This window comes from Schistocerca gregaria, chromosome 1 (assembly GCF_023897955.1).
Source record: "Schistocerca gregaria isolate iqSchGreg1 chromosome 1, iqSchGreg1.2, whole genome shotgun sequence".
In the NCBI taxonomy this organism is placed as follows: Eukaryota; Metazoa; Arthropoda; class Insecta; order Orthoptera; family Acrididae; genus Schistocerca; species Schistocerca gregaria.
This window is the reverse complement of record NC_064920.1, coordinates 769009238-769022861: the sequence shown is the minus strand read 5'-3', so window position 1 is coordinate 769022861 and position 13624 is coordinate 769009238. Positions and strand designations below refer to the sequence as shown.

Genomic DNA, 13624 nt, shown 5'->3' with positions numbered 1-13624 from the left:
TATAGTTTTGCTCACAACCACACAGGAATTTTCATAACCATGAAAATGAGGAGATGATTTTCTGATTATTTAGTATTTCACAGTGCAGTTCATAATTAATATTACACATGAAAGTTGGTACAATAGGTTCTCATGAAATAGTTAATACAGACAGTTTTAAGTAATTGTAAATATGGGTTTAATTATTGTGATTCCATTACTCATCAGAAAGCATGTCCAAATGGGACTGTTGACACATTGCTACAACTCATAATCACAGATTAGTGTGACCTAACAAAAACTGCTTGTAAACCTCATTGTTTTGTACGCTAATTATTATGATACATTTGGAGAAGAAAAATTAATTTTGCGTCCAATTTCCTAAATTAAACCTCATGGCCAATCTTTTCGTTAAATAGCAGCTCTCACAATTTCTATAATTTTGTGTGTGAAGAAATGTTAAACGTGGTGCCTTTGTGGCAGGACACTGTACACATTTCAGCGTCCAGTGGCGTGAAATTGTTGTATTGTAGTAAGAAACGAAACAATAAAATATTTGCTAGAACTGTTAAATTGTAAAAAGTGGGGAATGTAAGCTGTAAAGTGCAGTACAGCGTGAAGTTAATACAGTAAATGAAGATAATTTGCAGGCTGAGGAAGCGCTGAGTAGTGACAGGATTGTGGGGCACCCAATGCAACTGCATCAGACAGAAAATGACACAGACGCATTCGCACTGCAAGAAACTTACGTAGCCAGTGTTGCAGACACACTGAATATTCTGCAACTAAAACAAGATGCAATTCTGAAATAGTGAATGGCTTGATACGTGTGGTACATAGCTGTAGAAATAGTAAGGATGTAAATTGATCGTAATACACATTTACTTTTTCTTATTCGTGGAACATTAGACGCAATGATGCCGATACTGATAGTACAAAAGCATGCACCTAGTTAGTTGTTGTACTGTCCAGTGTATAATGTCTCCAACTGAAAAAACATGTAATTATATGTGTACATAAGAAAACCAACTGGAATTAGGCAGTTGTAAGTAATAATATAACTCGTTTTGTTCGAATTAGAACAGTTTGTTCTCAAGAGGAATTTAGGAGTGCTAATATTTTCCTTCTTTTAATGTTCAAATGAATGCACTAGTTGATAATAAGTTTCACATGTTTTATTTTTATAAATAAAGGTACAAAATGTTTCATAATGGAATATTAAATCTCAACAAAAAGTATACATATGAAAATTAAATACGATAATTCTAAGTAATCACAATTTTCTAAATTATTTAAGCACGCTAAACTTGTCATGTATCTATTTCTATGTCTAACAGTCTTAGTGTACATATAGGCGCAAGTCTGCATACATTAGTTACAGATTTCAGACCTAAACCTAGTAGTGATAAAGCTGGAGGTCAGCCTTCTCTAAGAATCTACAACAGTGCTGGATGTCCGCAGTGCACCACTCCACACCTTGTGTGTTTCTCTGCTGTGAAAAGCTCTACTGTGACATCACTTTCTATGCTGATTATTTTATAAGGATGCTTGTGTAAATACACTACGATTCTAAGAAATGTCGTAGAGTGGCGTGTGTAGAGAGGGTATAAAAGCAGAGAAACCAATGCAGGCAGTGAGTCTACAGGGGTGGCAAACAGTGGACGACTGATGCCAGGCAGTCGTCGCTGGTTCCTCAGGAGTCACTCACGGCGTCCTACTCGTGCTGGCAGGTAGATGCCGTCTACATTGTCCTTCACTCAATTGGTCTCTGGAGACACACCTGTTGACGAGACAAAAGCCATTCGAAGCAATTACAAAATTACTACATTTGAGTTTTTGCACACCAGTACATTGCAACAAACAAAAAAAAATCATTAAATATCAAGCAGGACTGAGATAATTTCGTGAGATCAGTCTGTTAACAACTGAAAAACATCATCTGAAGCACAATGTCTTTTGTTAACGACTACCGGTTTTGATCCGCCCTGCAGATTACCTTCAGGTCTGGTTTCTTAATATCGGTGTGAACATAAAGATGGTGCCATTAGCACCACTACTGACGCACTGCACCGAATGGCGCCAGACCTGAAGATGGTATCCAGGGCAGACCGAAACAGAGAGTCATCAATAAAGACACTGTGATCCAGACGGTGTTTTTCATTTATTAAGACCTGAGGTAACACTGGTCCACCGCCGGACATATTCTCAATTTCGAAACCATCTCATAAATCTGCAATTGTAAAGAAATAGACTTAAAAATATATTATTCGATAGGAATATACTATTAACCACATTAGAAGAATTAAAGGTAACACAAGGAAAACAGAACTGATTAAATATCAAATAATACCATGTCAAAAGTTAAACTGTTAGGCGAAGTATCAGAAATTTTTCAGAATAAAACAGGATTCCAACAAGGAAACGGACTATCCCTTCTATAGTCCAAGTGTGTAATATTAAATGTTGTCAGAACTTGCGAAAGAAAAGTATACGGCAGCCCAACCTACGTGAAAATAAAAGTTATTTGTAGGGTTTGGTCTTCACATACAGCATACCACTTCTGTGCAGCAACACAAAGAACCGAAGCACTTGCCTGTAAACCATCAGTAAACTACAGCAAAAACTGGACTCTGAATCTTTCACATAAAGCTCCAGCACGTTGAACTCTTTCATACCGTGATGAACAACCTGAGATTACTCATTTTGACAGCTAAACTCAGTTATCTAGAGGAAATCGTCCAATCTTTAGTATCAAATTGCGAAATAAACAATCACAAATTACTTACAGCTTACGGAAATACCAGGAAAAGATACAGAGTCAGAATCCCATGAGGCGTAGTTTCTTGATTGAGAGGGTTTGATGCTGTTTTCTGATTGGCTGTAATGTTTATCTACCAATCAGAAATTATTATATTCGTGCTTATTTTGGGAACTAGAAACCTGTTCTTTGTAGAGAGATGAGCAGAATTGGAGCTTGGATCTCATAGTGATCAAACTTTTTGATAGGTGCTCCGATGAAAATTTTTAGTATTGTGGTATTTCGAACCAAACTGTTTGAGAAGTGTGGTAAAGTTTGGAAGTGAGTTCGATTTAATACATGATGTGAAATTCAGAACTTTTGGAGACATTTTAAACAGCTACATTCCGCGTGGAATATTGCTTACTCGCGGAGGTGAACATTTTATTACCTGAGACTGATTATAACAACATCTGAGCGATCTGTGCAATAAGAAACAATACGTTTGTACAATAAATTTTCTAAGAAGAATATCTAATAATTACCATAAACTGCCTATGGTTATGCGAATATGTGAATGATGTGTGTGTGTGGACTTTTCAGTTTTTGTAAGGCTTGTTAGTAACTGGTGTGTTCAAGATGATCGTAATACAGTATAATTTTACGCACTCGAAAACTTTCATTTAGCTATTACTAAACTTCCACCGAGAAAACAGTTTTTAGTGCGAATTATGGTTACGAGCTGTGCAGCTGTTTTTTTCTGTAGCTTGTGGCTCCTGATAACTGCCTTTCAGTAACTTGAAAGAGGCGCACATGTGAGAAGAGATTCGCCAAAAGGTTAGTGGAACATTATTAACAGCAGCACAGCTCCGTGCTACGGCAAATGGCTCATCAAGGCTCCCGAAGTACAAAAAGCTGTAGAGAAGAGATCTGGTGTCAAGAATAAATGTGAAAATGAGCAGTGTCGAACAGTGATCAAAAGACAGGATACAACAGTGTGTGACAAAATGGAAAAGCAGGACACTGCAACAAGAACTGTTAAACTACGCTGAGAAGAAGAAAGAGGACATCGTAGATACAACATAAGAAGCGGCGCGGAGTTAGCAGATGGAACGATGGCTGTTGTCTAAATAACTCCACTGACTGTGTTGGGCGGCAGACGGGAGTCCACGAACTGGTATAGCTGGAGGCGGAGGACGCAGCCACTGTTTCAGAGCGCTGAGACTACAATCGACAAAGAGAGACAAGTTGTTTGCTTGTATCAAAAGATTTTTTAAAATCGAAGGGCGTGATAATTCTGTAGTTTCTGAAGGCAGAAGCTTAGCTCAAGAGAAGCAAATACCTATAATTCATTCGTCCAGTATTTGAGAATGAAACCACTTAGTGACTTGCAAGTAACTTTACTTATAATTTAAAATTTTACGAAACCCTACCCAACAGGATGATGAAAAGAAAAAAGTTTATCGCTTACTACACTTTTGCTCTTCATGCAGTGAAATTACCACATCAGGTACGACGCTTTATTTTATTACTTCTTTACTATCAACTCTAGTTGGAAATTTGTGGTAAGTTAGCAGATGGACCAAACTGCTGAGGTCATCGGTCCCTAGGCTTACACACTACTTTAATCTAACTTAAACTAAATTACGCTGAGGACAAGATACACACCCATGCCCGATGGAGGACTCTAATCTCCGACGGGCGGAGCCGTGCGAACCGTGGCAAGGCGCCGTAGACAGCACGTTTATTTTTTATTTGTATTTATTTACATGTAGGACGGGGAATTTACTACGGCTCAACTCTATTCGCGACACGTTTTGCAAAGACTTACACCACTGAACGTACTAACAAAACCACGTCATTATGCGACACATATGACGTCATTAACATCTAGCAGCGTGAAAACGAAACTGCAGAGCGATATTGCTCGAGGTACAGGTAAAACATGTATACAAATAAGAGTGAAATACGTTAAACATATGAGACACGTGAAGCGTGGGTAAAAATATCCTCAAACCCTGACTCGATTTTTACCTCAAATTACTTACTATCCACAAACAAAGACTCTGGTGGTGAGAACGACCAACATCCTATTGGGGTGGAGGTCATGGATAAAAAAAGGGAGGGCGGAGGAGGTGATGGAGTAGCAGAGAGGGTGGAGGAGGAGAGACAGAAAGTGGAACAGAGGAGTTGGGCAGAGTGTTCGAGTGGGGTAGATGGACAAAGGGAGGGGGTGGGAGATATGGACGAATGGGGATCAGGAGGAGATGGGTACAACGTTGGGGCAGTTAAGGTGGACAGAGAGAGGGCTGAGAAGGAGATGGACAGAAAGTAAATAGGGAAAGGAGGGAGGAGAAGATGGACGGAGAGAGGGCGACTAGGAGATGGCTATAGCGAAGAGAAGGAGGATATGGACATTGAGTATTCAGCTAAGATTCTACTCTTAATATATAAGAGTCTAATAAACTCTAAAATCGATTATGGACGCACACTGTGCTGCAGAGGCAGAATGAAATCAATTCATAAACTAGAAAAACATCTTTTACAACTAATCAAAACGTCCTGCATCCTGGGTTCGAACCTGGACACTGCTTAAATTTTGATTCAAAATCATCAACTACAGCGGCTGAAGACTTCCGGCATAAGAAGTCATCCTCTTTTGTCAACTGCCTTGTCAAAAATGTCAGAGAAGCGGACAGAGAATCACGACCCTCTCTTGCCCTTGAGGTGGGAAAATACCTCTAAAAGTTGGAAGAATCAGCAGTCATAAGCGGCATGAAGATGCAGAATTCAATGGAAAACCACTACATTAAACACACACAATGTCTATCCACATGACATGTGACCTGTAACTGAACGAGTGTCACGATGATTTCTTCATTGGGAAAATATTCTGGACAAGTCCCACATTCAGATATCCGCGAGGGGACTGCCAAGAGGAGTTGACCATTAGAAAAATAGTTAATAACCAACAAAAGGTAACATTCTGCTACCCTGGACAGGAATGCCAGAAGTTTGAATGTGGGAGAGAAGCTAGAAAACCTGAGAAGGGAAATGTTAAGACTCAATCTAGATAAAGCGGGGGTCAGCGAAATGAAATAGAATGAAGACAAGTATTTCTGGTCACCCGAGCATAGGGTAATATCAACAGCAGCAGAAAATGTTATAACAGGAGTAGGAGAGTGATAGGGTTGCTCTCATTGGAATCGACATCAAGCAAACACCGACAGGTACATGCCCGACGACGCAAGCATGAGTTGAAGAGATAGAAAAAGTATATGAGGATACTGAAAGGGTGATTCCGTGCGTAAAGGGAGATGAAAATCTAACAGGAGATGAAAATCTAATAGTCATGGGAGGTTGGAATGCGGTTGTATGGAAAGAGGTAGAAGAAAGAGTTACGAGAGAATATGGACTTCGCAGTAGGAGTGAGAGGAGAGAAAGGCTGATTGGAGGTCTGTAATAAATTTCAGCTGGTAACAGCGAATATTCTGTTCAATAATCACAAGAGAAGGTTTACTTACAAAAGGCCAGTAGATACAGAAAGATTCCGTTTAGATTGCATCATGGTCAGATGGAGATTCTCAAATCAGATACTGAATATCTCGATTGTAAGGCATATGCGGGAGCAGATATAGATTCAGATCACAATTTAGTAATGACAAAGAGTAGGCTGAAATTTAAGAACCCACCCAGGAAGAAGCAATGCGCAAAGAAGGGGGACATGAAAGTACTAAGAAATGAAGAAATACGCCTTACGTTATCAGAGCCTATAGATGCTGCGATAATGAATAGCTGAGTAGACATTTCAGTTGAAGAGAAATGGACCCCTCTAAAAAGGGCAAGTTGAAAAGAAAAACATAGGCACAAGGAAGGTAACTGCGAGGAAGCCATGGGTAATAGAAGAAATAGAAATACTTCAGCTGACCGTCGAAAGAAGGGGTTACAAAAATCATGAGGGAATTTCACGAATACAGAAATACACGTCACTTAGGAATGAAATAAACAGAAAGTGCAAGCAAGTCATCGTAAAATGGGTATGTGAAAAATGTAAAGAAATCGAAGAAGAAATGAATGTCAGAAAGACTGACTCAACATATAGGAAAGTAAAAACGGCCTTCTGTTAAATTAAAAAGAACGGCGGTAACATTAAGAATGCACGTGAATTCCACTGTAAAATATAGAGGAGTACATTAATGACCTCGTTGAAGGAGATGACTTGTCTGCTAACGTGATAGAAGAAGAAACTGGAGTCGACAGGAAAGAAATATGGGATCCACTATCAGAATCAGATTCTGAAAAAAACTTTGGACGACTTAAGATCAAACAAGGCAGAAGGAATAGGTAACATTCCACTGGGATTTCTAAAATTCTAAAATCATTGGGGGAAGTGGCAAAAAAAAGAAGACTTTTCACGTTGATGTGTAGAATGAATGAACTTGCAATATACGATCAGACTTTCGAGAATACATAATCCACACAATTCTGGAGACAGCAACAGGCGAAAAGTGCGAGATGTATCACACAGTCAGCTTAACAGCTCTTTCCTCCAAGTTACTGACAGGAATAATATAAGGGGTTGAGACAAATTGTCACGAAATTTCTGCCATGGGTAGTTGATGCCAGTAGGAACCAAAAATTAATAACGTTGTGTTGGTCGACAACGCACCATTTTTAAATACGGAAACTTGGTGCCACGCACTCTGATTGGCCACAGGATTGCTCTGTTGCTGGATGCTCTGGACAACGCATGACAGCGAATGCTTTACCTGGAGCAGATCGCCATGCTTACTGTATGAGTAAATCGCAGATGACGAGTGTGTGCTTCGAAGCGAAGCTTATGTATGAATGCCTCTGACGTGAGGTGGAGACAAACAGCAAGACCTTATCTACACTTGTGCGCATCATGTTGGGGCAGTGACGGAGCAAGGGACATTTGTAGTGTGAACCAGCGACCATAGCGCTGCCCGTAACCGACGAACGGCAATAGGGAAATCCCACGGCCAATCGGAGCGCATGGCGCCAATTTCCGTTGCTTAAAAATGGTGTGTTGTCGACCTAGTAATTTTGGTTCCTGCTGGTATCATCTATCAAGGGTTAAAATTTTGTGACACAATTTTTCTCCACCCTGTATAGAAGAATGGAACAAAAAAATGCGAATCTGGTAGATGACGATCTAGTTTCGCTTTATGAAAGGTAAAGGCACCAGAGAGGTAGTTTTGATGTTGAGGTTGAAAATGGAAGCAATACTGAAGAAAAGTAAAGACACATTTACAGGGTTTGTCCACCTGGAAAAGTCATTTTAAAAAGTAAAATTGTTCAAGGTTTACTAAATTCTGACAAAAATAGGGGTAAACTGCAGGGAAAGACGAGTATTATATGATATATACAAGAAACAAGAGGGGACTTTAAGACTGGAAGAACAAGAACGAAGTAATCGGATTAAAAATGGTGTAAGACAGGGATGAGTCTATACACCGAAGAAGAAATGATGGGAATAAAAGAAACGTTCAAGAATGGGAATAGAATTCAAGATGAAAGTATATTAATGATAATATTTGCTGATGACTTTGCTATCCTCAGCGAGAGTGAAGTAGAATTACAGGATGTGTTGAATGGAATGAGTGGGTTAATGAGTACAGAATACAGACTGAGAACAAATCGAAGAAAGTAGCTGAGCAACTTGACATGAAAACTGGGGATCAGAAGTAGACGAGGTTAAGGAACTCTGCTACCTAGGCAGAAAAATAACCCGTAGTGAACGGAACAAGCAAGACATAAAAAGCAGACTAGTATTGGAAAAGAAAGAATTCCTAGCGAAGAGAAATCTACTAGCATAGGCTTTAATTTGAGGAAGAAGTTTCTGAGTATGTACGTTTGGAAAACAACGTCGTATGCCAGTGAAACATGGACTGTGTGTAAACAAGAACAGAAGAGGATCGAAGATGTAGTGTTACAGAAGAACGTTGAAAATTGGGTGGACTGATAAGGTAAGGAATGAGGAAGTCATCCACAGAATCGCGAGTAAAGCAATACATGGAAAACACTGACAAGAAGAGACAGGATAATAGGAAATTTGGTAAATATCAGGGAATAAACTGTGTAGTTTTAGAGGGAGCTGTAGAGTATAAAAACTGTAGGAGGAGACAGAGATCGGAACACACCCAGTAAATAATTGAGGACGTGTGTTGCAAGAGCTACTGTGGGATAGAAAGGTTCGCGTAGGACGAGAATTTGTGGCGGGCCGCAGCAAACTTGAACTTGCTCTAAGATATACAGAGATCAGCCCTCAAGGAAACTAATCCATTACTAAAGGACATACCAAAGTTACCAAGGAAAACGACAATCTCGGAAAGATTTTCGTAGGTCAAAGGACACGCTAACACACACACACATATATATATATATATATATATATATATATATATATATATATATATATATATATATATATAAAATGAACCGGTCGATGACTTAGCGAAAACAGCGGCTCAAAATTACACTTTCAAAAACATATTATTACTGCCATCTGATCTGAAGACTACGTTGTATAGAAGGAGAAGGCACCAGTGGGAAGACGAATACAAATCACTGATGCGCATTGAAGGGAAATACGAGTGCTGTGGACAAATACAACCAAACATTCCTTCAAAGCCCAGGTTCCTCACAATCAAGGAAAATAAGAGCTTATAAGTTCCATAATTCGCATGAGATTTAGTCATGGGTAATTCCCCAGCCATCTACACCGAATACACATTCGACCTAATCCTTACTGTGAATTTTATGGAAGAACGGGAGGAGATATAAATCACACTTTTCTCGATTGTTAACTGTAAGCATACCTCTAAATCTGATTCTATACAATGGCTAATCAGATCTCACCAGCCATTACCTACTAATATATCTAGTTTCTCCTATATCAAAATAGTATATTAATTTTAAAACTAATTATGGAATTTTTTGATAAAGGTAGCCTTATTCTGTAAAATTCAAAAGCAGGCCGCGGTGGCCGTGCGGTTCTAGGCGCTGCAGTCCGGAACCGCGGGACTGTTACGGTCGCAGGTTCGAATCCTGCCTCGGGCATGGGTATCTGTCATGTCCTTGGGTTAGTTAGATTTAAGTAGTTCTAAGTTCTACGGGACCGATGACCTAAGATGTTAAGTCCCAAGTGCTCAGAGACATTTGAACCATTAAATTCAAAACTTTGAGAAATAGCTGTACGGCCGTCGCGTCGAAAGTTAGAAATCTCAAAATAACAAAAAAACAAAGAACAAGATTGATAAAACATGTACACTACAGCCAAGACGTTAGACACATTATATATTGTTCAATAACAATGCGTTAGAGAGTGCCAGAGAAATCAACGAAGAAAGCACTGCTCGTGAAAGTCACTTCGCTTTTTTTATTCTACTCACCATAATTTACTATAAGACAGACTAACATGATGATGGAGTCGAGTCTGTCAGAAATTTCTTACGCGAGCAATTATTACTAGGTCTTGCGTGTGGAATTTTCGCTACTTGAACTACAACAAAAATAAAAGAATACGGTATAATGACCGGATATGTGTCGCATGTTTACTAAACAAAGATAAGTGCCTTTTTGTAAAACCATTGTATTATTACATAAAAACCTCTTCCTTAATCCACTTCACAACATAATTTCCACCAATATCAATGAATTACATTTTCATTAAAATCTGTCTCCTGATTTCCAAACCACTGCTGAATGCCATTTTTACAATCCTCTTGTCATGGCTCTGTTCTTTCAAGTGCAGGAACGAGTGGTTGTCCGTGCGCGCTAGATTACTGCCACGTGGCGGATGGCCAAGGAAATTCAAGCAGCTGCCCATTTGATTAGTTTTGAGCACATACGTCGGCATTTTTGGTACCTAGCACGAGTACAACTTCTTGTAGTCTAAGTTTACAGCAATAATTTCATGAGAAAACATTTAGTGACACTTGAGTGAACTCGTGAGATAAGAATAAAATCATAAAATGTCCGTCGTGTTCAACTTGTGCATCAACTTTCTGTAACAAGTGTTCAGTGAAGATCGATGATCACCCGTTTCGCATTTCTACATAGAAATTAGTACTCACTTGTTCCATCTTTAACTGCTCTAATCCATTTTCTTGCCATTACATCGCCCGTAATGTTTTTATGTGTATATTTCCATCATTTGCCGATGAGCCTTTACCATTTTCGCGTGTTTTGCACACAGAACACGAAGCGCTGTGGGGTTCTCATAGTCATCAGGCATTTCAATCGACTGAGGTATTTTAAATAAGGCCAAGGAAAAATAAACACGGATCAATATTTCCGTTACGGCAGCTGAGAGTACCCAGTAATACAAGAAACTCTGTGCATTTGCGACAGATCACCATCTGCAGCGCCACAGCGGCTAAATGTCAAAACAATACATAAAGAAACGCCTCGTAAGTTACGGTCCCATAGGGGGTTTAGATACAAGAAAATTCAGTGAAAATAATCGGTTTTCGGCGCTTACAAAAGAGGACTCCGAATAAGAACCAACAATTCAAATTACAGGTCATTTTAGTTACGATTGGTTGACAACTCTCGATATTGGGCAGTTGTCAAATAGAGACATTGTGGTTAATAAAAATGAATCGTTTTAATGTCCAACAACACGTTGCCGTCGTCCAATGTTATTACAAATATGGGAAAAATTCTTTAGGCGCACTTCGAAAGTTGTGTACAATTTTCAGCCTGTGCAAAGCAACCAATCAATTCGACCACATGAAGAGTAACGGAAAAGTTTGAGGAAATTGGTTGAGTTGTTGATATTACGACAGGAAAGCAACATCGTAATCGTCTCTCTGATGAAAATGCTGCCTCAGTATATGAGAGTGTGCCTGTTTACATATCTCTGTATTTGAATACGCATGCCTATACAAGTTTCTTTGGCGCTTCAGCGTATAAAACCACGTGTTTACGCGAACAAATAGTGCTCGATTCCTGGGTTAAATGCCCGAATTGAGCTTATCGTTGAGGAAGCCGATGCAGAATTACGTCGCTGAAAATTTTATGAGAGCAGTAAAAGTTTTTCAATAAACATTTGTCCGATATTGTTTTTTCTGAAATAATTGTATTGTATACTGTTAAGTTCCAAATAAAGGTGTTTCATCTTTTCCAATAGATAATGTGTTTCATATAAAAACTAAATTGTGCATCCTTAGTGAGTTACCCTTTAGATTCAGAATTCATCGTACAATGATGATTAATTTGCAAAATTTCGAACTGTAATTTTTTTGTGATAAAAAGTGAATGAAAATATTTTACGGGCGACGAAAAACTCTACAACAATGGCAACTACGCTGTGTAATAAAAATAAGCCGCAGTTGTGAGTTAGTTGGCGCTAGCAGACAGCGCCGGACGCTGGGACAGTACCTTGGTGGGCGTGCGCGGTGGTGTTGAGGAAGATGGCGGCCTTCTCGCTCTTGAGCCTCTCTGAGCCGAACTGCGCGAGCGCCTGCACCTGCACGAAGTACAGCGAGCCCGGCAGCAGGTCGCGCAGGCAGAACCGCGTCACGTCCTGCACATGCCACCACGAGAACAGTAACAACAGCCACTTATTTATTTATTCACAATAGTCCACGTACTTGCTAACAACAAAGAAACGTCATACACAGAAACTACACGTGCGTGAATTTGCAGGATAATCTACTTAATTTCTTATACCATATTTTTAAAACATGAATTAACTTTACACTGTCTACAATACTATTTTTCATTATCTTCGTTTCTGTTCTACTACAGTCGCTCTAACATTTATACGGCTATCAGTTGTTTTCCTGTGGCCCTTCTGACCGCTCTTACCCGCGTCTTTCTTTGCTGTCACAAAAAGAGAGCCATAGGTTTTCGTTATTTCAAATGATCTTAATTAATTTACACTAATTGTCATATATACTCCTATTATTACCATTACAACACCTAATACTACTTCTACAATAACAATTTACCTATTACAATACACCAAAAAGTCTCTAATACTACTACTACTACCACCACCTATCTTTTTATTTATTTTTCGGCAAGTGCTACTGCTACTGCAAATTATGTTAGTTTTAATATCACTAATATTACACCGGCCGCGGTGGCCGAGCTGTTCTAGGCGCTTCAGTCCGGAACCGCGCGACTGCTATGGTCACAGGTTCGAATCCTACCTCGTGCATGGATGTGTGTTATGTCCTTAGGTTTAAGTACTTCTAAGTGCTAGGGGACTGGTGACCTCAGATGTTAGGTCCCATAGTGCTCAGAGCCATTTCAACCATTTGAACTATTTTTCCATACCGTTTTACTATGATAAGAAATGATCACAGAATGCAAAAAGGAAATGCGAAGAAAGCACGGATACATCGAGAGGTGATAGAATTCATGCAAACAAAAGCAACAAGTCAAATAAATACGGAACTGGAAAAGTATACTTTCTGATACCTGCGGAAATTCATGGAAATTGTTCATAGGAGCCCAACGTTTGGGCGTTACCGATTTCCCTATCATTATCATCATTATCATTACCTAGTTGTCAAGAAATGTCAGTGCCATTTTTCTCATTCATTGACGCAAAAATATGTTAGTACACGATCGTGAACCGCACTTTTGTTGATATGGCACAAGATTTGTAATACGTTAGTGAGAAAATCTTAATAATCGGCCTAAATCATCTCTCTCGCCAAGAATGCCTGTCTTTTCGTTGACTGAGAAATAGTGTTGACGCATTATTTCTGCAGTTTCGTGGAGATGTTCATCGCCCCTCACATTCAGATTAGGAATGTTCGCAAAGCTTATGTATGCAATATCGTTAGGAATAAAATGTTATGTATAATCATTAGATCTGCAACGCGCGTTGTAAGTACCGCTGGCAGATGTGCAACCTGCCGCGGTGGT

At 39.4% G+C, this 13624-nt stretch overlaps 1 protein-coding gene across 1 annotated transcript in view; it reads right to left on the bottom strand.

Moving 5' to 3' along the window:
* Positions 1-1139: 1139 nt before the first annotated feature.
* The window catches only part of LOC126268233 (anosmin-1), a 266943-nt gene continuing 254458 nt past the window's right edge, over positions 1140-13624 (bottom strand). The window contains exons 6-7 of the mRNA XM_049973884.1: positions 12125-12269; positions 1140-1759 (exon numbers count right to left, since the gene is read on the bottom strand). Of these exons, the coding sequence (XP_049829841.1) occupies positions 1737-1759; positions 12125-12269 (168 nt within the window). The 3' untranslated portion in view covers positions 1140-1736. The remainder of the gene's footprint in view (positions 1760-12124; positions 12270-13624) is intronic.